Source organism: Ahaetulla prasina, chromosome 4 (genome assembly GCF_028640845.1).
Source record: "Ahaetulla prasina isolate Xishuangbanna chromosome 4, ASM2864084v1, whole genome shotgun sequence".
Taxonomy (NCBI): domain Eukaryota; kingdom Metazoa; phylum Chordata; class Lepidosauria; order Squamata; family Colubridae; genus Ahaetulla; species Ahaetulla prasina.
In genome coordinates this window covers 55,008,935-55,036,911 of record NC_080542.1, presented here as the reverse complement: position 1 = coordinate 55,036,911, position 27,977 = coordinate 55,008,935, and the positions used below count along the sequence as shown (strand labels likewise).

General features: G+C 38.3%; 2 protein-coding genes across 9 annotated transcripts in view; one reads left to right on the top strand and one right to left on the bottom strand.

Moving 5' to 3' along the window:
- The window catches only part of VAT1 (vesicle amine transport 1), a 112,734-nt gene that overhangs the window by 31,812 nt on the left and 52,945 nt on the right, over nucleotides 1-27,977 (top strand). For 2 of the 8 annotated variants that reach the window (XR_009155097.1, XR_009155094.1), the window contains exon 6: nucleotides 27-145. Coding sequence is in view for 2 of the 8 variants with exons in the window: in XM_058183216.1 (XP_058039199.1) it covers nucleotides 27-131 (105 nt within the window). In the remaining 6 variants the exon portion in view is untranslated. Of the gene's footprint in view, nucleotides 1-26; nucleotides 6,416-8,275; nucleotides 22,273-27,977 lie in introns of those variants that run through there. The other 6 variants (XR_009155096.1, XR_009155098.1, XR_009155095.1 and 3 more) reach the window with 6 other exon arrangements.
- The window catches only part of IFI35 (interferon induced protein 35), a 240,233-nt gene continuing 237,495 nt past the window's right edge, over nucleotides 25,240-27,977 (bottom strand). Inside the window, exons 9-10 of the mRNA XM_058183217.1 lie at nucleotides 27,317-27,423; nucleotides 25,240-25,835 (exon numbers count right to left, since the gene is read on the bottom strand). Coding sequence (XP_058039200.1) covers nucleotides 25,647-25,835; nucleotides 27,317-27,423 — 296 coding nt within the window. The 3' untranslated portion in view covers nucleotides 25,240-25,646. The remainder of the gene's footprint in view (nucleotides 25,836-27,316; nucleotides 27,424-27,977) is intronic.

Sequence of the window (27,977 nt, the reverse complement as noted above, 5' to 3'; positions counted from 1 at the left end):
ATGGTCTGGTCCTTCTCCTGATGCAGGTGGTTGATGCCATGAAGCAGATGCAAGAGAAGAAGAATGTTGGGAAAGTTGTCTTGGTTCCTGAAGCTCCATCGAAGGATGAAAACAAGAAAACAGAGAATTAAAGCAAGGGGCATAGGTGAACTGTTTGACCTCAGGTTGATTTTGGGGGACTTTTTTTTTAACTGCCTCCCCTCCCCCCCACAGTTGACCCTTGAGGGAAGTAGGAACGGACAGGTCTCTCACTGCTGTTAATGGAATAAGTGACTGAAGAAAAAATGTCTTTTCTTGTGGTTAGTTGACCGTTTAAAGTTGAGGCAAGCTTCTGAGTTTCATAAAATCTTTACAGAGAGGAACTTAAAAGATTGCCACATCCTTATGAAATTATTGGTTGGTCTAGTTTAAAAAAGAAATTCAGCACTTCTTTTGCAATCTTGATATTTTGCTCTTAAAGGAACCATATAGAGAATTATCTGAAGTGAAAAACGTACAAGGCCAAACCTATCAATTGGCAATGTCTTTGATTTTTTGATCTTAAAATTTTGAACACACTGTTCAAAAATTCCTAGCTATTCTCTATGACATCTTCTGTCCTTAGCCATCCTTAGCTCACCTCTGAATACTTAATGATTAATAAGTTTAGAGAGCATAAAACATCCATTGCTTTAGTAGCTATTGGCAGTTGACAGTTTCCATAGAAACAAATCTTTGAATCTGCTACTTTGAAAGGGCACATTTAACAAAGAGAACACATTAGATATCTTTACAGCTAAGGGGAGATGTGAGGAAGGGAATTTTGTCTCTGGGGTATTCATTTACCTTGGTGCAACAAAGCTACCACTGCTTCCTGCTATATGAAAGTCCTCTGTGCTATCTAGGCAAAGCTCATACATCATATTTTTTGTCAAAATCTACTACAGAGAATGCAAGTATGGAAAATCAAGGAATTACCAGTGAAGGAAGCTGCCAGACTCCAAGTATGGCTTCTTTTGGAGAGAAACACTGACTGTTTCCATTTAATGGGTTATGTAAACAGACATATATTTAACAGTACTAAACAGCTAACTAGCCTATAATCTCAAAATAGTGATACCATGTTTGCCATCTCTGGCTTGTGGCTTGATTTGAGGCTGCTCTAAGCATTAACTATTAAAAAAAACAGAGATGTTCTCAGTCAAAGATTGGAGAAATACTTTAATAATCTTATTTCCTCTTACAATTGCTGTTTAATTTCGAGATCCAAAACATTTAGATGGGCATCTGTGCCTGTGATTTGCAAGTTACATCAAGGATGAACCTAGTTTATGCTTAAGACTCACTGCAGATTAAATATTATCTTAATATTTTTCTGCTGTAGAGGAAGGGCAACAGGACCAATTCTCTACAAGAAACAGATTGGGCAGGAAATAGTAACAGATTTTTAGATTTGTAAAATTCTGCCTTGACTTGAAAAAAATCAGTGGGTCACTTTGAGAATGTTTCTGGAACTATTTCTGCTGAAGACCTTTTTTGTTGAATAGATTAAGTCTGATCCTATTTCATTCACCACCATTTCTGAAAGCTCTTCCTTGAAAATCTTCAGAGGGTTTTGTATATGTATGTCAGTAAATATTTTTGCTATTTTAGGAATTTGATCCTCAGAGTATTTCTCAGCACTTTGAATTATCCATTTCTAAAGTTCCTCCTCTTTCCAGGAGTGTTGCCATACTTCGTTGGGTGAGGCTGTTATTCTTCTTCATATTCCAGTAAACAAAATATCCAAGAAAAGACAAAGGTCCAAGTTGCTTCCTTGGACTTTTCTTTTGATTCTCACAGTTAGTTATGGCAGAAAATTCCTAAAGCTAATATTCTGTCTTTTATTGACCTAGGAAAAAATATTTTCAGTAGATTGTATCAACTAAGCATTTTTCTTTCTGGCAATTCTTTTTCTTTCACCCAACCAAAAGCCATCTATTTGCAGACATTTCATTACCCTAACTAAGTGAGTTAGCACTGATTATGTTACCTAGTTAGGGTAATGACACATTTGCAAGAAAACAAGCAAGCTCAGAGAGCACCAAGGACTCCTCATTTCAACCCTGAGTTACAAATATCTCCTTTATTGATATATTTGTGACAATTGAAACCCTCTTTGACACCCTTTTGTCCATCAGCCCTTGATTGTTTATTATTTAGGGGTATCCTCAGCTTACAATCTATGTTTATTTACCATGTCTGTTTGTGAATAGAACATTTTCACAATTCTTGCACAATGTCAGAGCTTTTCAATCTTTAATACTGCATCTCATTCCTAATACTTAATTGTGGGTAGTGGGAGAGAGATTCATTTTCTTTAAAAAAAAAAAAAAAAGGAAATGGAACCTCATACCTTCAATGTAATATAACTATTTTCTCTTCCTTCTCAAACATCCAATTGTTGAAGTAGTTGCCATCTTGTGATTATGGAAACTTTAAGACAATATATTTGCAAAACACCAACTTGAGAAGGCTATTTTAAGATAGCTGTTTTCCTTATAAAACTGTGTTAACCATTATGGTGAGTAACATAACAAAGGAGGCATCTAGTGCAATCACTGTGGAGAAAATCTGGTTTGGAATGCCAAACATTGGACTCCAACATCCAACTATCCATTGGATAGTTCTAAGCAAAATATGGAAGTTCTGGGAGTGATTATTCTTGCTGTGGATCATTCCTTTCATTATTTTGTATATATTAATGTTTTGAGATTGTTGAGTACTAGACTTTGTTTGAGTCTAGAGGCTCAAATAAAGGCTACCAAGCATTTTTAAACATTTAATCATGTTCTTACTGAAATATAATACAGTACAAAATATCAACTAATTCATGGGATCCTGGAACTGGGAGGGACCAAAAATTGCTTGAAGGAGCCGATGCTCAACGCTAGAGCATGTGATTTTTATAATTCCAGATCCAACGTAGATAAAGTTAGGAGAGCTGGGGGAAATGTTGGCCCAAGAACTTCCAATGGTTTAGTGTAGTTTAAGGCAAATTCCTAGAATTTCATACAAATGCAACTTTTCCAGTTTGAAGGCCTTCAAAGATATTGAACTTCAACTTTCAGCATTTCCAGCTGAGGGAATTTCCAGGTTCCATATCTAAAGAGCATTGGGAGGAGATCTGATATGCAGGAGAGTCAATAGATATTGGAGACTAACCTAGAGCATGAGGCTGTAGCTCTGATTATCTGATGCGGCCTTTCTTCTGCCACCCATTTTATACATATGTCCTCATACCTCTTGACATTTTTACTATTTCCCAGGACCTACCAAGGTACAATTTTTTAGTTTAAGATTATAGGCCAGTGGTTCCCAACCTTTTCTTGTTTGAGGCACAACCTTTTCTTGTTTGAGGCACCCTTGGAAAGCCTTTCAAAAGTTCCCGGCACCCTTATAAGGAAATAGATATTTAAAATCTCCGTAGCTCAAAAGTTCCCGGCACCCTCAAAAGATCTCACGGCACCCCTTAGTGCCGCGGCACACTGGTTGGGAACCACTGTTATAGGCCAACAGGAGTTTACAGATCTCAACTGTATCATCAATAGAGAAAACGAGTTCCCAATTTTCTGTTATTTTAAGCACAACATGGAAAAAAAGTCTTGCACGATCAGCTGTGGTCTTCCCAAGCTTTTATGAAATAAGGGGGGGAAAGGTGGGATGGGGAAAGAATCTATTGTAAAACTTCATGGGTTTAATAATTGGGTTTTTCCCCCTCATGTCTGCCTTCTTGCTGCTGCCTGGTGCCTTACTTGGGATGGCATTCCAAACATTTCTAACCTCATCGTTGTAAAACCGCAAGGAATAGCCTTGCCTTTAAAAGAAGTTATATGCTGCATTGTTATTCCCAATTTATTGTGCCTTGTTCCAAACTGTGAGTAAGGTCTAATTCAAGAAGCCTTTACCAATGTTGACTTGTTAAAAAAGAATGCCCAGTCCCAAGGAAACAGTTAGAAATGTACGTATGGCTTCTGTTCCTTAATCAATGAGGACATTTACATAATAGGATGAGTTGTTACAGAAATGCATACATTTTGATGCTATTAACAGATACAATGAATTCTCCTAGATACGTTCATCCTTCCTTACGAGAGCCATCAGATATAATACTGTGACCACTATTTCTGACCTTAATGGCTGGAAGCTATTTTTAAATTGAGTAGATGTATGGCTTAATTAACCTCTGTCACATGATAACTATGGAGAATCTGAATTCTGTTAATAGTATAATTTGTGGAACTTCCCATTGTTGAGAGAGAACCAACCTCTTTCCTGTAGTGCCTTTGGGAAGAGATGGGCCAAGTATAGCTTTCCGTGTATTGCCAAAGGCACCACAAAGGGAAAACTGTTTTTAAACTAAAGCAGCAGCAACAGATGTCCTGTTCCCTTCCTGCAATCTTACTCTCTCATGCTGGAATCTGACAGTTTTTAAATGTTCTTCCTGAAGAGAAGAAATCTTTATCTTTGTGCTGAAGTGGATTTGTCTTACTACTACTCAGCTGTAGTTCTTTTATATAGAAAACATCAAATTTTAAAGCACTATAACTATATTCTTTGTTGCCTTGCTAATTAATACTGTAATTGAATTTTTTATCATTTCTTTTATTTTGCAGCTGGATTGCGTGTGTCTGTGTGAAGTGCACGCATGTATGTATTTCAGACAATGTTTTTATGGGCCATTTGTAATAAGCCTTTTGACCACCTCTCCCCCACTTTAAAATTAAAATCACTCATCTTAACTAGTTAAAACAATGTGCTTAACTTCAAAGTTAAAAATGTGTGGGGATGGGGCGAGAGGAGAAATAGGATATTTTCTATTGTGATAAATGTTGTCCATAAAACAAAATACAACATTTATCACAAGAAACCTTTATTGATACATTCTTGCAGAGTTTAAGATTTTTATCATAAACTCCAAAATGATGCTGCCTAGATTGCCATGGGTGTGGGGCTGATAGAGCAGTTTAATTGAAAAAAGTGCCATATTTCATGCTCATGTACCCTGAATGTTATTGAAGGCCTAAAGGCTATATCTTGAAAAGCCTGTTTCTTAGGGCTGAAGTGGGTCCTCAGTGGTATGAATTAACAGCAGCCCTTTTACACAACAGCTCCCACAACTTGATCTGGCAATTAATACCAGCTCACTTTCTTTAGGGACCACCTCAAATAAAGAAATGAAAGAGGCAAAGCTCCCTCAGGGAAATGATTTGCAATGTGCCAAAGTTAACATCGGAGCTGTCTTTAGAGAGATTTAAAAATACTTCTTGAATGAATGAAATCTCTCTCTAATTTTTATAATGTTCTCAATTATAGATAGCATAGTATGTGGTGATGGTGGTAGTGGTGGATGGAAGGTCACTCAGAGATGTCTATGGAGATTCTCAGTCATCCAGGTCATGGTTATCCCAAAGGTGCTTTTTTTCCAAAAGACAACTGGACTTTCTTGGGTTTTTTTCTTTGAAAATGTTTCACTTCTCATCCGAGAAACCAAGAAAATCCTTTTCTTTTGGAAGAAAGCATATTTGGGTCACAGAGGGTAAAATACCAAGAATGTAAAATAACAAGCTTTACACTCCTTTTGTAGACCCATTCTTGTCTTTGATTATCAGGATGACTGAGTTCAACTGTCCTTCAGATTTAAACATTTCAGAATTCTGGATTCAGAGGTAAACAAATTCTTTAAAATTTGCTATTTCAGAGACTTAGTTTTAAGTCTCTGAAATAAAAACATTTAAAATACTTTATCTCCATCATCATTAATTAGCTTTTCCTTTTGTTTTCAAAGTGCATTTTGCATTTTGTTAGGCTTGGTTCACCAAATCCCAAAAAGAGTATTTAATTACCATTGGGAGAGATGTTAGTAATGAAGGCTAAAGCCAAGGTAATTGTGGGTCTTTCAGAGACAGGAAAAGCTCTCCTTTTGTCAAGGCAGGCTTGTTATTGCATGATTGTTTTAGTGTGATATAGGCTTGAATGACAAGCAGTGGATATCCTGGCCCTGCAGAGCCAGCTGTGGAATCACCACTGTTGCCAAATAGACTTCCCCATGCTAGGGAGATACTGATGATGAAAGGCTGTTGGCAGTGAGGGCAGGCTGCATAGTCCCTTCACACCTGGTGATAGCACCTACCCATCGCCTCTGCTTTGGTTGGTCTACAAACAGCTTTTGTGTCTTTATGGTTCAAGATGCTTTTTCAAGTCTTTATGGTGTTTGAAAAGTCCTCTTCTGCTTGCGCCTGTGTGTGTGTGCCTGCGTGTACGTGTGTATCAACAAAGCAAATGTGCTGATGCTGTTTACAGATTCAGACATGAAATTTCTAGTCTGCCTACTGTTACCATATGCCTTATGTGTTTCTTGGGTGTTCCATTAAAAGCATAACAAAAATGAAAACAATTGTCCTGTGATTCTCATCTTCCTATTCTTTCATAGTTTGCCTGTATGACTTTCCCAGCTCATGGGAGAGTAATTTCATTCTTAGGGTTTTCTGAGAGCTTCTGAGAGACCTAGGATGAAGAAGGAAATTGATATAGCTGCCTGGAATAGTTTAAACTTGTCTGATCACCCCAGTTTAAACAAAAGGGAAATTAAAATGAGAAGTGCTATATAAGAACAACTATATGTGAAGAAAGGCCTATAACAACTGAGGAGCCTGGCTTCTAAATCTGTCCCTAGTGATCATGCTGTTGGTAGCTGCTAGACATTGTAATTCAGCAATATCTGAGTGACTACAAATTTCCTGCCCCTGACTTTGTGTGATTTGGTTTACATAACTATTTCCTGAAAATAAAAATATTTTTAAAAATACAGCTACTATTTGGAAGAGAAAAGGACATAATTTATTTGCCTTTGCATTCTGAACAGATCACAACCCAACCTGGAACTTTCTTAAATGCTAAATCATGTTGCAGTAGGAAGTTAAGGTCCCACTTTATTTTATTAAAATAAAATCTCTGCAACATTTGTTATTTGATGCCAGTAGAAAGTAGAAAAGGGTCTGAATAAAGTGGCAAGTTTTGCACAGAAGCAGAAACTTATTTGTTTGCAATTCCTGTAAATATATAGTTACTAGCAAGGATAACTAGAGAGAGAAATGAAGGATATACTTTCTTCTCTTCTGGGAGTCAGTGTCTCAAAATGTAAAATGATTCTGCTTGCATCAGCTGCATTCAACATCACAATGTGATTTCAAGTATGATACCAAATCAGATGCACAAATGTTTCCTGTGTCTACTTGCCCTTTAAAGTAATATCTGCACTGGGGCATGATATTTTCATTTAGAAGAAAAGCTGCTTTTTTCCCCTTTTGCATAAGTGCTTATGTCTACAATTTTCAGCACAATATCCAAAGGCAATTGTAGAAGTACATTTTAATTGAAAAAAGGTAGAGCAAACTCCCTTAGACTGACAAATATTATGAGGAAATAAATAATCTAAATAGCTAAAACATCACGAGATGCTAGGAAGGCAACTTTAACCACGTTACAATCCTTTCATGTGATTCTTTTAAACCCATGTGATGTCTATATGTACTTGGCTACAGTACTTCTCTGGAACAACTGTCACGTCAAAAATGCTTTTGTCTGAAAAAAATACTTCCTGATATATCAGATATTTGCAGAGAAAGAGAGAGATGTATTTTAAAAGTGAGGCATTCAAGTATCTGTGTAAATGCTGTTAAGATGATAGAAAGCAGGGCAAATACTAGACCTACAGAGAGAAATATAGCCCTCAAAGCTGGGAAATTAAAAATCCTGTCCCCATCTATAGAAAGCACTAATTGTTAAGTTAAAATTAAGGCTTGTGTAGATAGACAAGTTTAAAGAAAAGGTCAACATTGGATGAGTTATACTGTACTTTTAATTGCCAAAACCATTGCTGCAAAACAAAAAAGGGGGGTGGCACTTATTTCATCCTGATGTAACTTTATTAGTTGGCTAAGTAATGCTAATGTTATATCGAAGTCTGGATATCAATAAAGGATTAAAGGTCAAGATATTTTATACTCGGAGATAACAATGGTTCAGCTTTCCATTTGTTTCTGGATAAGGGCATGAGGTTGAAAATGAGGCACTGATATCCATGAAGGGCAGCATGTTTAGAAACTGAAGAAATGATGTAATATCAGACTTGAGTCTTCACATAAAATAAAGGACTAGTTATAAAAATGTTGATTTTTGTGTAACGGATACCGTATTAGGGTATCTGCTCTCTCTGTCTATGTTTATGCGATGAATAAAAAATATTTTTCTCCAGATACAGTGAAATTATGGAAGTAAAAATCATCACATCTAGAAGAGACTCTAGAAAGAGTGCAGAGAAGAGCAACAAAGATGATTAGGGGACTGGAGGATAAAACATATGAAGAACGGTTGCAGGAACTCGGTATGTCTAGTTTAATAAAAAGAAGGACTAGGGGAGACATGATAGCAGTGTTCCAATATCTCAGGGCCTGCTACAAAGAAGAGGGAGTCAAGCTATTCTCCAAAGCACCTGAGGGAAGGACAAGAAGCAATGGGTGGAAACTAATCAAGGAGAGAAGCAACTTAGAACTAAGGAGAAATTTCCTGACAGAACAATTAGTCAGTGGAACAACTTGCCTGCAGAAGTTGTGAATGCTCCAACACTGGAAATTTTTAAGAAAATGTTGGATAACCACTTGTATGAAATGGTGTAGGGTTTCCTGCCTGGGCAGGGGGTTGGACTAGAAGAACTCCAAGATCCTTTCCAACTCTGTTATTATTATTATTATTATTATTTCAGATTGCAGAAATCTAAAATACATTTACAGAACAAGGTATGCATATTAAATCCACCTATTGTAAATTAGAAATAAAAAAACCTTGAATATGGGTAGTCCCAAACTTTTAGACCCCTTGGCATTATACAAATCAAGTGTGTTGCTAGTGACTATTAAAACTCTGTTCATGGTCTTCTCTAGCTTATAAGAATTTGGCGGGTTTTTCCTATCTCAAATATTGCAAATTATAACTCCTAGTGGCCTGTCATTTTGGCAAGCCATGCTGAGACCTGGTTCATCAACTGAAGAACCAGTTTTCCCAGTTTAAGTCTAAAGAATAATATATATTCATCATTTTTAGTCAATGCATTTCATTATTTCTATTCAATAACAAAATTCTTGGAATAAATTCAAAATCAAGGAGTGCAACATAAAGTTGCCAAAAAAAATTATCCTTAATGACAGCTTAAGTCTCACACAATCCTTTTTGTGTGTGCCCTCCTCCCATTTTTACAGAACTGAGATGTATATATATATTTGGCAATGGGCAAATATTATGGTTTATTTCAAATCAATGTGTGAAAATTAATACTACTGTGAAATATTTTGTCCGTCCTTCGATGAAACATAACATCTTCTATTTTTCCAGAATCTATTGGTGGCTAGCAGCTAGGAGTCCAATAATTTCTGATTTCTTTTCTGCATAAAGTATTTATTTTAAAATATAAAATTAGTGGGTCAACGAAATGCAATGGACATAGTATACTTGGATTTTAGTAAAGCATTTGACAAAGTAGACCACAACCTCTGTTTTAGGCCCAGTACTCTTCAATATCTTCACAAATGGTTAAAATGAAGGAATAGAAAGGAAACTCATCAAAACTGCAAACAATACTAAATTGGCAGGAATAGCCAACACCCCAGATAGGGTCAAGATCCACCTGGATCTTGATAGACTTGAATACTGGGCCCTATCTAACAAAATGAAATTTAGTGTAGAGAAAAGCCAATGCAATCCTAAATGCATTAACAGAGACACAGAATCAAAATCACATGAAGTATTAGTACTGCTTTACAAAGTCTTAGTAAGACCACACCTGGAATACTGCATCCAGTTTTGGTCACTACATTATTAAAAAGATGTTGAGATTTTGGAAATGGTGCAGAGAAGAGCAACAAAGATGATTATGGGTTTGAGACTAAAACATATGATGAACTATAACAGGAATTGGGTATGGCTAGTCCAGTGAAAAGAAGTCCACGGAAAACATGATAGTGTTCCAATATTTATGGGGCTGCCACAAAGAAAAAGGGATCAATCTATTTTCCAAAGTGGCCAAAGGCAAGACAAGAAAAAAAAGGAAACTAATCAAAGAGAGATCCCACTTAGAACTAAGGAAAAACATTCTGACAGTGAACAATCAACCAGTGAACGGATTGCCTTCAGAAGTAGTGGGTGCCCAATCACTGAAGACTTTTAAAAAGAGAATGGACAGCTACTTGTTTGAAATGATTGAGCAGGGGATTAGAAGACTTTCTAGGTCCCTTCCAGTTCTAATTATTCTACTCTATTCTACTCTGCTCTGCTCTGCTCTGCTCCGCTCTGCTCTGCTCTGCTCTGCTCTACTGTTTTGTTTTGTTTTGTTCTGCTCTGTTCTGTTCTGTTCTGCTCTGCTCTACTCTGTTCTGTTCTGTTCTGTTCTGTTCTGTTCTGTTCTGTTCTAATTGCTTCTTTTGAAAAGTCACTGAAGTTACAGTAAGCCCTGTGTCTTCAACAAGCTTTGTTGGGTCGAGTTTATATAACAAGCTTAAGTGGGCTAGGATGGAAACGTAGATGATTTGGTATGTTATGGAAACAGCTCAGCTTAATTTCTAGCCTTCGGTCATTCCCATCACATATGATAAAAGGTCCCTAGCATTGCCTTACATTTCCAACACATCAGTGAAAGCTGTTCATGCATTTTGGCTAACCTTGTGGGTGGGAGATGTCACGTGTAAAACATCTTGTACAGGTTTTCTTTATATGTTGTAGCTAAAGTAAGTTTTCTATTCCTCTCCCATAGTTCCTGCCAGTCGTCTAAATCAATATTATAACCAAAATTTTTGCTTCACAACAACATAGTTTCTTTCACCTGTTCTTCAACCATGGCGTATTCCAATAAATATTGATATATTTTTCTTATAAACTTTACCTCTGTTCCAAGTAAAATTTTGTCTAGTTCCGTTGGTTCTGTCTTTATGCCCCATTCTTTTATATCTTTCATGTATCGTGATTGAATTTGAAGGTATGCCCACCATTCGAGGTCTGTTCCTTCCTCACATAGATCTTTCCTGGATTTCAGTTCTCCTTTTTCACTTAGCATATCCTTATATGTAATTACTCTTCCTGATTTAATAAAATTTGGGTGTGTGAATATGTCTAATGTTGATAGGCAATGTAGAATCTCCATATAATTACTTTGTTTAATTTTAACCCAGACATCTAATAGTGCCCATCTGATGTAATGCTTCTGGAAGTACTGGTGAGCCTTATGGGAACTGGTGAGACTTATGAGAACTAATGGACTTTCTGTAGAAATATGACAAGCAACAAAAAAAGAATCAGTAAAAACCATTTCAGCAAAACTAGAGAATGAAATAGTGGCTAACGGACTGAAAGAAGGCAATCTACATACCAGTACAAGGAAAGAAAGCTTAAAAAAATGTGCAAATTTTTGCATTTTATCCTTAATTTAATTTGCTAGGAAAATAATGCTTAATATCATTTAATGCTGATTAGGGATGTTCAAGTTGGCTTGAACAATGTTCAAGTTGGCTTTAGAAAAGACTAATGAGCAATAGATTTTACTCAGCGATGCACACTGAATAATTGAGAAAGCCACAAAATATCAAACATAAGTCAATATGAGCATCACTGGATTATAGAAAAACATTTGATTGTATTAACCATGCCATGCCGAAAAAGTCCCTAGGAAAATGGGAATTTCATTGTCCTCAAAATCAATACACAAGTCAGGAAATCCAATTTGGATGAAATGTAGTGAAACAGACTGGTTCCAGGTCAGCAAAGGAGTAAGACAAAGCTACATTCTCCACTTATTTATTAAAACAATATTAGCATTAGATCCTCCCATGCCATGTAGCAGGAGTCCTCAGCCCCCAGTCTGTGGAAGGGCATCGGTCTGTGGCATGCCAGCAACTGGGCTACAGAAACAAGTGAAGCCCGACCTGCAGGATGCAGGCAGCACACAAAACCATGACCCCTCTAGCCTGTGGAAAAATCTCTCTGGTGCCCAAAAGGTTGGGGCTACTTCTATGTAGCATATCAAGCAACAAGGAGCCTATAGAATTTTCGGTCTTGGGCAAGGACGTCAGCATCTTTTCATGTGATATTTAGAGTCTGTAAGTCCTCCATGAATGTTCTTCACCATGTATTTCAAGGGTGTTCTGTTGGTCATTTGGAATCGAGGGTGGATGGATCAATTTCATTGCCATCTTGGAGTTTTGATTGTTCTACATTTGAGGAATATGATCTGCCAGTTGGAGTCTTCTGCATGCAACAATATTATGTTGTTTGCAGAAGAAACTCTTTTGGGGCACATCTAGTAATATGGTCAAAATAGTGATTTTTTAAGATTCAGTGAATGCATCTTCGTTAGTCTTTTGTTAATACTTGCTGACATGTTCCAAGTCAAACACTGGAGAAACAAAAACATTAACAACTTGTGCTACATTGATGACACAATTCTGATAGACAAAAATGTAAATGATTTGTAGTTTCTAGCAATTAAAGTCAGGAGGCACAGTGAAAAAAATGGGACTAAATATAAATATAAAGAAGATTAAACTAACTGCCAAAGTTACAGCAACAAGCCATACAATTAATGATGAAGATACTGAACTGATGAATGGCTTCTGCTTTATAGGATTAACTATCAACAGTAAAGGAACTAGGAATCCAAAAGCATCCTGCGGATCTGGTGCAGTCTGATAATTTTTCAAGGTCTTGTAATAGATGTTCTGATTCTGAAAAGTATCTATACAAAGATCAGAATCATGCCGGCAAATGTCTCCGCTGTACAGTGGCTTCATTGAAGTAAAATATAGACTTTGAAAGAGCAGAATAGATTAAAATGTATTTACACTTTTGAAAATGTATGAGAATATCATGGACAGCCAAGAAAACAAACAAATAGATAAAAGAGCAAATAAACGGTATTCATTAGACTCAAATTATTAGCTCAAGTCAGTGGTAGTAAACCTGGTCCCTACTGCCCACTAGTGGTAGTTCCAGCTTTCATAGTGGGCGGTAGGGATTTTCTCCGATACGGAAGCACTTTCCTTTTTTTAAAAATTTAATTGTCTTTTTTTAAAATATTCATAGCATTATTTAAAAACATTTTCATTAGGTTTTCATAAAATTCCCCATGACAATTTAAATTTCTGAAAATATACTATTTGTATTGTCTGTGCATAAGTTTAGTTCACGTTACGTAAGTGAAACTAAATGGTGCTATAGTGCGACCACAAACAAAAGAGCCTCATCCCAGAATAGTTTGCGCATCTCCCCCCACACCACTCAGCTGTAACAGACAAGCAGAGCTGGTAGCCGGCCCCCCCAAACCCAATCCACAATGCGCAAGAGGCATGCGCAGACGATACACAGCGCATTGCTGTGGAACCGGTGGGTGGTTAGAAAATTTTAGTACTAACAAAGATACAAAAGTGGGCGGTAGGTATAAAACGGTTGACTACCCCTGGCACAAGTGATCATATTTTGGAATATTATTTATTTATTTATCATATAAATTTAGAAACTGCCCATCTCCCTCACAGAGGGAGATGATGTGAAGACCTAGCTTTCTGACAAAGTCTAGGATGCCGGGACAGGGAGAGGTGGGGGAGAAAAAAAGAGAAGAAGAGGATGATCAGTAAATAGGTAAAGGTAAAGGTAAAGGTAAAGGTTCCCCTTGCACAAACATGCTAGTCGTTCCCGACTCTAGGGGGCAGTGCTCATCTCTGTTTCAAAGCCGAAGAGCCAGTGCTGTCAGAAGACGACTCCGTGGTCATGTGGCCGGCATGACTCCGCTAAAGGCGCATGGAACGCTGTTACCTTCCCACCAAAGGTGGTCCCTATTTTTTCTACTTGCATTTTTTACGTGCTTTCGAAACTGCTAGGTTGGCAGAAGCTGGGATAAGTAACAGGAGCTCACCCCATTACACAGCAGCACTAGGGATTTGAACCGCTGAACTGCCGACCTTCCAGTCGACAAGCTCAGCGCCTTGCCCCTGAGCCACCACATCCCCTATGATCAGTAGATAAAAAGCCTCAAATATAGCAGTGATGGGTGCACCATTGGAAAATTTGAAGGACAATCTTGAAGATAGGCCATTCTGGAGAAATAGAAGTCTCAGCATCAACTTAATGTTATAGCATCATCCTCATCTTCTAACCATCATAAGTAGCCATAAATATTCATTGCTAATCCTAATGACTATGTGTCTCATGACGTAACACTAGTTTGCTCTCTTGTGGTTATGTTATAAGGTTGCAATGTAGTATACAAAAAACTAAGCTTGTCACTGCCCCTGAACATCTCTGTCCAAAAGTGTGCATGTGGAGAAATGTGCATTATCATATCACAATGCAAAGGCCACTCTTTATAGACCTGTATGCAATATTATAATGCAAATATAAAGGGGGTAATATCAATATGTCACAATCTTTACTTCTCATTTTGGTGTCATCTTGGCTAACTAATGATGATTTTGGACATAATTGCTTTTACTTTCTCTTCAGTTTCCTATGCAGTTACAAGTGCAAAAGATCAAACTTAGATAAAGGTGTTTATAGTGGCTGTAAATCTCATTGAGTGAAGGAATGTGAGAGGCCAGGAACAATCTTAATTCACAAGCTGAAGTTCCACACAAACTCAAGATCAAGGAATCAGAACTAAGGAGAATCGTACCAGTCCAGAGGCCAGCAATTTCAGAAAGTTAGATCCAAAGTTGGAAAGATGTTCACTAAGAGAAGTTTTATCCCTTTTTAAAGATTCCTGACCCAAGAATGCCTTTTTCTTTCAAGCAACCTCGTTTAACTTCTCTGTTCTACTCACTTGATCTTTCTATGTATGCAAAGGGTGAGGATCTTTGCCTGCCCAATTCCTGAGGCAGCCAACTCCACCTACTATTATGGTTCCTGTGACAGGTGGCTTATTACTTGACTGCTCCAGATCTGCAAGCTCATCCTTCAACAGGCCCCATGATTGCTAAGCCTCCTATGCAGGTACCTGAAAGTCTGCTGAGCCTTGTATTGCAAGATCAAAACCTAGCCTGACCTGCTCCTCTAATTCAAAGTTTAATTTGTAACACGTATCTGTATAATAAGTAAGGCAACTACTATGTACAACTAACAACTGTAAGGCTCTGAAAAGAGGGAAATATGGATTTCACTTGAAAGGGGAAATAGATTAGGGGAATTAGATTGATTTACATTTGCCAAGATATAGATACAGTAAATCTGAGAAGTTGCTATGAAGCTATGAAGCTGGTGTAGATAAATCCATAGTAATCCTAGTTGAATACTAAGTCTTGAGATGTCTACCTGCTTTTACCTCCCTCCATGAAGGTTTGTGGGAAATGCAGTCCCAAGCTGCTCTCTGTTCTGATCTATAGCATTTGATATGGGATGTCAGACCATGCTTAAATCATAGCTTCTACACAAAAGTCAAGAAGGAAAGTCTCAAAGAGCTTTCTTGATATGGATGTCCTGAGTGAGGATTACAAACCTTTGGGAAGAAGAAAAGTGGTAATTTACAAGCAATCCTTGGCTTATGGCCATTTGTTTAATGATGGTTTGGAGTTTCAAATGACCTCAACAAAAGTGATTTATGGTCCATCTTTGAAGTTACAAGAATTGCACCATGCCCATAGTCACATGATTGCAATTTGGGTCCTTGGCAGCTGACTCACTTACAATGGTTGCGGGGGTTTTGGGATCACAATTTGTTACCTTCCAATTGGCTTCCAACAAGCAAGGTCAATTGGGAAAGCTGGTTTCTCTTAATGACTGTGTGATTCACTTAATAGCTGTGTGATTTATTAAATGATTATAAAAATAGTTGTAAAATTGGGTCTGGTCATCTGAAAAGTTGCTTAACAACTGCATCACTTACCTATCAAAATTCTGGTCCCAATTGTAGTTGTAAATCAAGAACTATCTATATTACTAAATCAAGAAATATCAACTGAAAGAGTTCATGGACAAGTCATACACAGATGGAGTGGGTGGAAATTCTAAAATATATGCTTATTTAACCCCAAGGTAGTCATATTCAGGTGCTTCATTGGCCAATTCAGAATAACTGAAACTTTTGAAGATATATATGGATGCACAGTGAAGGTTTTTAGCTATTTGTGCAGTTGAAGGCTTTCTGCTGTCCTTCTGGATAATAAACAAAGGGAAAATAAAGAGTCTCCATTCGATGGGGAATCGTGAGCTCCCAGATCTCTCTTGATGAGCTTTAAAGTGCTGCCCAATTGCTGAGAAAGCTAGAGATTGTCAAGTGAGTGGACACTCCTATTCCTATCTAACCGGGTACTATTCTTAGGTAAAAAGTGTAATCCCATCATTGCTGAAATCCACAATGCAAAATCTTATTTAATAGTCACTGCAGAATTTCACAAATGCAGGAGGTTTCATGACCTATCAAGGTAAATGTCAGAGTCTGTCAGCAGTGGCTCTCCATAGAGTTTCTGACTAGTTTTGGGTCTCCAGAAGTTATATTCTCCTTTTCCATCTCTGTCTCCCCCAGCCTTGTCTGCAGATCTTCTGATTACCTCAGAAATGCTTTCCACTTTCTTGCTCCTGGGACATCTCAGTAACTCAGAACTGAAGGCTTGTGCTTCTATACAGGGAAATATTTGACTGAACAGGTCTTGGGAGTTAAACTTTAAAGTAAGTTCCTATATTACTTGGAGAGATGGCACAGAGCATCCTTTCCACTGGGGAATGACCCACATTCATTCTTCATATAGACCTGCACAAAGGTCTACGCTCACAGTCCATTGAAGGAAGTCTGTTTCACTGCCTATAAGTTCAATGAAGTAAGCCAGCTAATAACAGCAAAACTAAGGATAGAAGCTTTGTAAAGCTAGCTTTATTTCTGCCAGGTTTATAGAATGTGACTTACAATACATAACTACATAAACCAAGTTTTCTTTCACAGACTACAACTTCTGATATAAGGAATATATTGCTTCAAAGTCCTTTGAAATTTTGAATGGAATTTCTAGAAAACACCTGCTAGATAAATAAATAAAGAGAAAGAAAGAGGGGGAAAAAATCGGAAATAGAACACATGGCCTTAATTAGAATTTAAGGCATTCCATTGGTATTAAAATAAATGTTTCTCTCTTCTAGACAGATAACTGGAAGGACTTTAATGTCAAGTAGTATTTCCCAGAAAAGAAACAAGAGCTATGGCAGATAACAATAAAACCACATCAACCTATGATCCTGGAAATTGTGTCCAAGGAAAGTGCACTTTTTTTTGTGCATCAGTACTACAGGGAATACACTAGAACACAAAGATCTTGCCTCTGAAATTTTGACATATTCACTAGTCTGCAAGATCCCTAGTTTTTTTTTGGAAAAGGTAATATACTGTAGTGGATATGGTGCTGGATTGGGACCAGGGAGACTGAAGTTCACCTTCAGCCACGGAAGTGATTTGGGTAAGTCACTTTGTTTCCACAGTCTCTGAGGCAAGTGTTGAGGGGAACAATAGAAACTGTATAATTTAAATTTCCCTAGAATACATAGCTCATGTTCAGAATACATTTCCAACACTTTTCCATACAGTTTCAGGGGTTTGTCCATTAAACTGAATGCAGAGTCTTCAGGATAAAACTTTTTTCAGCTTGGGGGATATAAAAATATACAATATTTTTTAGAGCTACTGAAGTATTTTTGTTTCTTAAAATATTATATATTCTGTCTTAGAATAATTTCTGAATACCTTTACCAGATTGCTCAGTAGCTTTGGAAATGACCTCTGATATGCTTAGATGTACTCAGTGGTGGGATTCAAATAATTTAACAACCGGTTCTCTGCCCTAATGATTTCTTCCAACAACCAGTTCAGCAAACTGCTCAGAAAGTTAACAACCGGTTCTCCCGAAATGGTGCGAACTGGCTGAGTCCCATCACTGGATGTACTCCCAATAACTATATCTCCAGTAATTAAGATAGTATTCTTTTGAAGTGAAGTTTTGTTGCCACTTGGTGGCGATAGCTGCGTACAACAATTCCACTGCTGATCCTAACAGGCAGAATACGTTCCGGAAATTCCTAAAAATTAATTCAGTTTTATTTCGGTAAAAAAATTGGGTGGTCTCGTAATTTCAGATTTAAAAATTTAAGTTTTCCATCACAACTCAGGATTGAGACATCTCCCAAACTGTTAACCACAGTGAAGTTCAATTCAGTTGAATGTGCTGTTGTTTCCAAAAAAATATATTTTCTCCCTGACCTACAAGTTCTTTGACTTTCAATACTTAGTGAGCTACTGAATAAGGGAAAAAAAGAGGATAAAGGGATAAAGAGGAGTCAGCAGAAAGCCTTAAGTTCATCCCTGCAATAGAGCAAAACTTCTCTGCTTGCTTCTTTTTGCTTTCCCCCATCCTTGCAAGTGATACTCACTTAAGTCCTCAGAATGTTTCTCAAAATGCTCAGCTCAAAATCTCCTACATTTTAAAATTCCACATCTTGATTTAAAAATCAAGCAATTTTGAACAGGTTATTAATTACTATATATTTTAGGCCCCCTATCCCCTCAAATAGTAAATGTCCAAATCAGTATAATTTTCTGTTTTTGGGACCAAATATTCACTATATCAATGTCGTCCTCTGATCTCTTATTTTTCCCAAAATCTTGCAACAATCTGAAGTTCTGAATTTCCCAAAACTGCCAGCAATCCATCAGTAAAAAGCTTCCATTTTGAAAATGTACACTAAATCCTAAATAATGATTGTTTCCCTGATTTCAAAGGTATGCAAAACATAATGAGCCATATATCATAGTACTGAGGGGTGGAATACTTGCATTAGAAGTTGTATGTTATCAGCCAACATCTCTCTCTCTCTCTCTCTCTTTTTACATTTTGGAATGGTTGAGGAAATTTAAGGAACAATCTGGGGAGTTGATTGCACAAACTCCTTAAAATTCCTAGGAACTCACCTTGTCCTGCCAAAACATACTACAGCCCTGCTTCCTTCTGAAGTGTGTCTTTTGATACAAAGCACTGCACAGTGCTGATACAGTGCTCTAGCTGTCAGAAATAAGACATGCCATAGAGAAGATTAATGTTTACTCCATTCCCCAAATGATGGAACTGTGTCGCTAACATATATCAATAAAAGAATCCTCATTGTTTTTCTTTTGCTATAAATTATTCCTTCCCTTATATATATGCCAGTATGGTACCATATTATGCTTGATAGTTTCTCCACTATCATTGGGGACTTGTGTAGCACTTGGTCTGTCAGCTCCCTGCTCTGGGGTTAAGTCACTGGAATATCCACATTCACATAATTCTACTTACCCCCACAGAGCCCGACATTTGCAAAAAGTAGGCAACATTTTCTTCCCATTGTATTTTATGTTACATGCAGAAGCAAATATTTTCATAAGCCACATCTAAAGTTGATAATCTCCTGCCCACAAAGGAGTTTACCTAAATCTGATCTTGCTTAACTTGGAGAGCATCTGTACATGATAATTATATAAATTGAAATTATATAATTATATAAATTGAAAGCTACATACATTACAACCTTAGTATAGTAGGCAGTAAGATCTGGGAAAAGCCAAAGCTGGAATATTAACATTTATATCTATATTTATTTTTAGAATGCATTGTTCTACCTGAAGATGAATGCTTCTATTTTGACAGACCAAGCTGTGGGGGACCCTTCCCGCTCCCTCCAAGCCAACAAATGTCTCCTTTGACAAGATCTTTTCAGCCTTAGCCCCTTCTCAGGGGCTGCAAATAAATGAGCCCCACTAGGTCCCCTTGTCCCCCAGCCTGCCTATTTTGTCTTGCTGGCTCCCACATAAATAATGCAACAAAGGAGGGTCCTGCCCATCTTACGTTGGGTGAGGAGCCAACTTGTCACTTCCCTCGGAAGCCTTGTTGCCCCAGCACAGGTGCTTAGACTGACTCTCTGCTCTTGAATTATTCACCAGAGATCAAGTTAACATGCAAAGAAGTATTTCTGCATAGCATAAATGTTCATGACGTTTCAGGGCTTTTTCTTCTTTTTCCAAGCCTACTCATTAAACATGGGTAAAATGCAATGGAATGGGGAGGGGAAGATGTACATGCATGCATGTGTGCACATATGTGAAAAATGCTGGTCTAGGAAAGACTCTTGGGTATTGGATCTCTGTGAATATCTCTGGGCATGAAAGAGAATTGAGGGAGACAGACAGTGGTGGGTTTCTACCGGTTTGCCCTAGTTCGGGTGAACTGGTAGCAGCGGTGGTGGTGGAAGGCTCCGCCCACCCACCCGGACATCATCAAAGACGCTTTGTGCATGTGCAGAAGGGCCATGCACGAGCAAAGTTTCAAACTGGTAGCGAAGGTAAGTGAAACCCACTACTGGAGACAGATGGACAAACTGAGAGAGTGATAAAGCAGGGGATAGTTCAATAAACACTCAAGGAAAAGTTGTCTTTAATCAAAGAATAAGGTTTTCCCCCCAATCCTCATCTTTTGCTTGGGCCTTCAGATCTTCTCTGTAAATTAGACTTCACGCATATCACTTCTTAGAGGTACATTTAGTTAGAACAATTTATCAGATAGCTAGAAAAATCAGTGGAATGACTTGCCTCCAGAGTTTGTGAGTGCTAAAATACCGGAGGTTTTAAAAGAGATTGGACAGCCAATTGTCAGAACTGTATTCAATTTCTGCTTGAGCAGGGGGTTGGATAGAAGACCTCCAAGGTCCAACTCTGTTATTCTGTTGTTTTTTTAGATAGGGAAGACCTGTGCCACACATTAGCTTCATATTAAACTGATTTATTGTTCATAACCATGCACAGGATCTAGTCAACTAATAATCAGCACTAATTTGGCTTTAGATAAGGGTTAAGGAAGAGCAGTTGGATTTAGTATGCTTGTGACAAGGTAGAGAGGTGGACCTGATTCCTTTGTTGACTCTACGCCCCTCCAGGTTCTGCCATTCCTTTTCCTATCTCATTCCTGGGGTCAAAATTTTAAAAACAAGCCGAATGAAAGTTGATGAGAGAGAGCATCTTTGCAGGATAATGGGCGTTCTGGTTCATAAACACCACCCAGGATTTAAAGAGAGCTACTGACAACAGCAATCTCCTGAAATGAGCACTTAAAAAAGCAAATTGCTTTCATGACTATATTGAAGTGAAATTGATCACCTAGTTTTTAAACTATATCTTTAACTACCTATAGTTTTTAATTGACTATCTATAGTTTTTAAACTATATGTTTATATAATTAAAAATTGCAACCAAGTATCTAAATCAAAGGTGTCAAACTCATGGTATCACATTGTCATCACAAGACGTATCATGATTTTTTCCTCCTCTAGGTGGGTGTGGCCAGCACATGACGCATCTGGCTCATGGGGTCGCAAGTTTGACACTCTTGATCTAAAACCTAACTTTACTTTTCGAAAGTCCTAGCTGATATTAATGGGCTTTTCTTCAATTATTGTACAGTATAAACTTTCTTGCTATAATGTTATAAAATCTTCATGAAGAGTTTAACTTCCCATAGGAGAAAGTAGAAAGCCATAAAGCAATTTACATTTACAATTGAGATTTCAGTAATACATCCATAAAGCATACAAATACAGCTTAATCCAGTTTGTTAAGCATACTGTCTACTCTTTTTGAATTTCATTACCCTTTTGTACCTTTGCAGTATTCATAACTTTCTGATGCATACTCACAGGAAAGTGCAACATTTATGTTCTTGTGAAACGATCACAAGAAGACCTGGTCTAGGTAAAGATGTTTCACTAAAAAAATACAGCTTGGGGGAATGGTAAATCCATTTATGGAATTCTCTCCTCTGTGAGATGCAATGCAAAAGGAAAATGACAAAGACAAAAGTAATCAGTCCAGTCTCTTATAATGGCTTTATAGAAACTCCTTAACCTTTGTGATAATTCTATTTACTTTCTTTTAAATCCATAGTTTCTGATTGTGCAGTTGTGTATTTTAACATTTTAAATACATTGTTAAGTGGCTCTGAGGGTTTTTATATTGCATGAAGAACAATATTAACCAATTCTAATTTTTTTGTTAATTTTGAACAAAATATTTCTATAGCTTTTCACAATTGTTCAAAGCACTTCACATGGATAATCTAAATACAGATCTCAGTGGAATGGTTGCCTCCAGAGATTGTGGGTGCCCCATCACTGGAGGTTTTCAAGAAGAGATTGGATAGTCATTTGTATGGAATGGTAAGTGTCCTACTTGGGCCGGGGGTGGATTAGAAGACCTCAAAGGTCCCTTCCAACTCTGTTATTCTATTGTTATTCTGTAAGATTGGAATTTGGGTAAACAACCCAAAGTGTACTTCAACAGTTAAGAAATTGCTTGGCTTTGAAGTAATATCCCACAAATCTTATCTTTCCTAAATAACTGTTGCAGTGAGGAAAACTGTTAAATATCACTTATTACTTTTCCTGACCTGATGCCTGCTTAAAAGTGTTGTGACTGTAATTCCTTGAATTTGGCATCTGGGCAATCTGGGAGTTGTAGACCCAGATTATTAGCAGAGCACAAAGTTAGAGAAACATGTCTTATTTCGAAGCTTCTAAACCTTAGTAACTTTTCAGATGTTGGACTTCAATTCCCAGAATTTGCTGGCTGGCTGCCAAGTTGTCAAGGTTGAGAAGGTTGAGAAACATTGTCTTACTGGTTTCCATTATCACTTGCTCTGCGTTAAGCTTTTTGTGGGCCAATAGGGATGGCAGGAAAAGCATTCATCAAGGCAGCAGAAAAACACTTCTGTTTGCGAGAATGAAACACTGGGCTTCACCCAAATCGTCCTTTTAATCAAGGTGTAAGAAGTAACAGTGAGCAGAGATCAAAATTAAATCCAGGGATAAAATATACTGAAGATGGGGATAATGCCAGACTCCAGAAGTAAGGTACAATACAGCATTAAACAAACAAACAAACAAAAAACGAGGCAAATAATTTTAAGATAAGAAGGCTATCTCTGTAGTGGGGAAGATTTACATACATGGATACCAAGGTTAGCAGGAACAACTATAATCAAGAAATGAAAGTGGACGTTCGGCTTGAACTTTTTGTGCAAGGAGAAACCAGAAAGATCAATTTAAGGAGATATGCAGCTTGCTGAAAAATGAAGCCTATAAGCACAATATTTTCTTTCTTTTGGGGAGGTCACAACATCACAGGGCAAAAAAACATCCCCATCGCCAGAGATGGTTCTTAAGGCCTGTGGTTACCCAAATTGGGCCTTTACTAAATAAGCATGTAGGACAGGGTGTCAAACTCATGGCGTCATGCTTTTTCCCTTCGCTAAACCATGGATGGGTGTGGCCAGTGCATGATGCATCCGGCCCACAGGCTGCGAGTTTGATGTCCCTGGTGTAGGAGCTATCAAGGCTGAGCTATGGCAGGAGTCAAACATGTCAACAGTAAAATAATAATAATAATAATAATAATAAATATGTGTGTGCATGTGTGTGTGTGTGTGTTTGTGTATATAAAACCAAACTTGGTACACAGATGACTTACCCTCTGGAGACAAAAACTGTAGAGGTAAGACACCCCTAATACCCCTTGGTGTGTGTGGTGTGGGTGTGGGTATGTTCCAGAATAACTTTGGAGCGCCTTGTGCAATTTCAACCAAATTTAGTACACAGATGACTTACTCTCTAGAAAAAAATACTGTGGGGGTAATATATATGTCACAATTTGTGTGTCACAGATTATAGTTTATGTTGTCTTTGTTCTAAGGAGGTTAAATGTTCCTTTCCCAAGTTATCCTTGTATATGTATGAAACATACCTTTCATATATAGTGTTGAATTACAAAGAGGCAATTTTATATTCCTCCTTGGCCATGGAATTTAGTTGATACTTTAGGTCCTTGTCCTGGTTTCATATATATGAAGTACAGCTATATATGTTCCAATGAACCACTGGATTATTTTACTTAAAACCTTGCTCCCTTTGCATAAAAATTACACAAATTCTTTGTGAACAGCATACCTTTCTTTTTATTTTCTGAACATTTTTTTTATTGAACATATTCTGCAGAAAAATACAATTTAGCAGGTACTTCAATGCCATGCAATGAAATTACTGAAGGAACAAACAACAACACAAACCAAATCATGCATAGTTCAGACTTGAAAAATAGATATAATTGTGGCAGAAGATCTTTTCATTTATTATCTGGACTACAAAATGGACTTATTTCCCCCTAATAATCGGGTTCCTCAGTTTTTACCTCATTCCACTAGTTTATTTATTTTATTTATTTATTTATTTATTTATTTATTAAACTTTTATACCGCCCTTCTCCCGAAGGACTCAGGGCGGTGTACAGCCAAAATAAAAAGCAATAAGTATACAAAGTTAAAAATCAATTTAAAATACCTATTCAATAGTGGCCGAATTAAAACCGTCAAATTGACCAACCTAAAATACCCCATATAAAATTACAGAAGATTTAAAAATTTAAAATTTAAAATTTAGAAATTTAAAAAATCTAAAAAATCAGTCCAGTCCCGCTTGAATGAATAAATGAGTTTTTAATTCCAGATGAAAGGTCCGAAGGTCAGATATTTGGTGCAAACCGGGGGGAAGGTCGTTCCAGAGAGTAGGTGCTCCAACAGAGAAGGCCCTTCCCCTGGGGGCCGCCAGCCGGCATTGCTTGGCGGGCGGCACCCTGAGAAGTCCCTCTCTGTGAGAGCGTACGGGTCGATAGGAGGCATAAGGTAACAGCAGGCGGTCCCGTAAGTACCGGGCCCTAAGCCATGGGCGCTTTAAAGGTGGTAACCAGAACCTTGAAGCGCACCGAAGACCACAGGTAGCCAGTGCAGACTGCGAGGAGTGGTGTTACCCGAGAGCAACGTGGTGCTCCCACAATCACCCGCGCAGCTGCATTCTGGACTAGCTGAAGTCTCCGGGTGCACCTCAGGGGTAGCCCCATGTAGAGAGCATTGCAATAATCCAGGTGAGAAGTGATGAGAGCATGAGTGACCGTGCATAAGGCATCCCGGTCCAGAAAGGGGCGCAACTGGCAAACCAGGCGAACCTGGTAAAAAGCTCTCCTGGAGACGGCCGCCACATGGTCTTCAAACGACAGCCGTCCATCCAGGAGAACGCCCAAGTTGCACACCCTTTCCGTCGGGGCCAATGACTCACCCCCAACAGTCAGCTGCGGTTGCAGCTGACTGTACCGAGATGCTGGCATCCACAGCCACTCCGTCTTGGATGGATTGAGTCTGAGTCTGTTTCTCCCCATCCAGACCCGTACGGCCTCCAGGCAACAGGACAGCACTTCGACAGCTTCGCTGGGGTGGCCTGGGGTGGAGAAGTACAGCTGAGTATCATCAGCGTACAGATGATAGCTCACCCCAAAGCCACTGATGACCTCGCCCAACGGCTTCATATAGATGTTGAACAGGAGAGGCGAGAGAATCGACCCCTGCGGCACCCCACAAGTGAGGTGCCCAATTTAAGCAATAAAAAAGCATCATCCCCGCTTCCCTGGAATATTAGTATATTCCATGCGCTTCTTTTCAGTTGTATCACAAATGAAATGTCATCTGTTCTAGCTTTGGCATGCAGAATTAGTCTTCCTCCTCAAAAACAGCTACTCCATAATGTCCAGCTGGAACGTACACAGCAGCTTCCACCTCTCCTCCACCCTTGCTTTGCTTCTGGAAGTGGATCTCCAGAGCTTCACACATCATCTCCCTCTCTAGGACATCTGGAATCTCTGTCAGCAGGACCGTACGAGGACAGACGGAAGGATGGAGCTAAGATGTAGAAAAAAATGGAGACTGGTGAACAAATGCCACAGGTGAAGATAAATGTAAACCCAAGAACAAGTTGTTAAAACAAAAACAAGATTCAAGAGATCTTGGATCCTTTAAATTGGGAGTTTTGATATGAGAGGGTTGAATATCCAATTCATTGTTGTGGTCCGCCAGCAGCCCACGGACCTGGCAACTGAGTCAGATAGTGAGGCGGTTGGGGAGGACAATGGGCCAGTCCTGGAGTCAGGGGAAGGCTCGCATGAGGGCTCTGCATTGGAGGCAGAGATGGGGCCAGGGCCATCTGTAAGCAATGCGGGGCCTCTGGAGCCTCCAGAGGCGGACAGCAGAGAGGCAGAGGAATGGGAGGAGCCTGTTCCTAGTCCATGCATGCAAAGAGCTGCCAGAAGGCAAGAGCAGTTGAAGAAAAAAAGACAACTTGGGAGTAAGGCCAGAAGATGATTGGTCACTCCCATAAGGCTTAAAAGAGCAGCAACAAGCCCCATTGGATTCTTTGTAGAAAATCAAAATTGGTTTCCGTGCTTCTCAGCATCTCTTGAACTTTGGGGGGTTTTGCCAAGAAAAGCTTTTGGCAGGTTGCCAAGGAAATCAAAGGTTGGTGATAAGGCCGATGGACTGGTTATTAAGAATTTTGTTTTGGACTAAGCCGAGAATGAATTAATTATCAGCTGTTTTAATAAAATAAGTTTGTTGAGGATTGAACTGGGTTTAGTAGTCACTATTGGGCCTTGGTCACAACATTCATATGCATGACAGGCCCATTCTACAGTAATTTTAATGGACCATAGAATGTCTTTTAATTTCTTCACTGGCACCAAGATGCAAAGGTACCCATTATATCTGCATTACACAATTAAATGTATGGGATTTATGGAATCACTTTTGCTCAACTTTTGAAAAGAGTTTTAAGCTGAGTTAAAGGAAACCATTTTTCCCTCTTTTATATACCATTTTTCTATGCAATTACTGGTGCTATAATGTATCAGAATTTGGCATTGAGAAGGAAGATCTTTCTCAAATTAGGGCCAGAGATGGCTATTGTTTAGGGCAGAGCCTCCCTAAGAATAGTGACTGTCTCTCTGTCAAGAACTGCATGTATAAAAGGGCAGAGTTTCAGTTGTAAAGTTCCACCTGCTTTATTGTATCTTTTGACCCGTCTGATTCCAGAGACACTCAAGCCCCAAAATCTTGTGATGTGGCTCCCATAAATCTCCAAACATTTAATGCCAAGTTTTAATTTTTACAATGAGAGAGAGAAAAAAAATGATTAAATATATGACTGGCAAATAATCGTGTGAATGACTTATATTTTGAATTAAAGTTTAATATAAATGAAACAAAATCTAATTCTGCCCCACCCATTACTTTTAGAAAACAGCAACTCCCATCGCTGTAGTCTCTGGATGGGGAGCATAGTTTGCTTAAGGAGAGGAGAACGCAGTGTGTCCAAGTTTTCCCCTCACCTGTAAATCTGCAATTTCCCCATGTAAGCAATGTGATGCCTTGACCTGATGGGTCTCCTTTCCAAGCAATACCTGGAACAGCCCTTTTTCAACAATCCGTTCAGCCACTGTAAGGGAGGAAAAAGCCTGTGCTTGAAATCTGTAACAGACACTTGCCCCCCATATATCTTTACAGGTGCAAGTCAAAACATATTCTACAGATAACAAAGCACACTGTTGCTGGATTTTTTTCAGTTTTGTGCCCACCTCTTTCAGAAGGAAAATAAATATGCTTGAATGGAGCAGCAAAGCAAAAAAAAATATATATGGAAAAACATGCTTTAAAAAATTGAACACTTATGGGTGTTCAAACAAAAATGCTGAAATTAAAATGTTACTAAATTACTAAACTAAACATTACTAAACATTATAATGTTCTACAACAATTAGGTAAAATTAGAAATACTCCAGTTCACCTGTCTTATGAAGAAAAAAAATTAACCAAATAGACTTTTAAAGGTCTTAAAGTTAGGAGGCATTGAATAAGGTATTGATGGGAGTGTTGTGAGCAAGGGAAAAGTTAATAAAGTACAAGGAATCAGATTTTTAGTAATAAAATAGAAGTCATTCTCATACTAAACAGTACAACACTGCGGAACTACAGGTACTCCTTGTTTGGCAA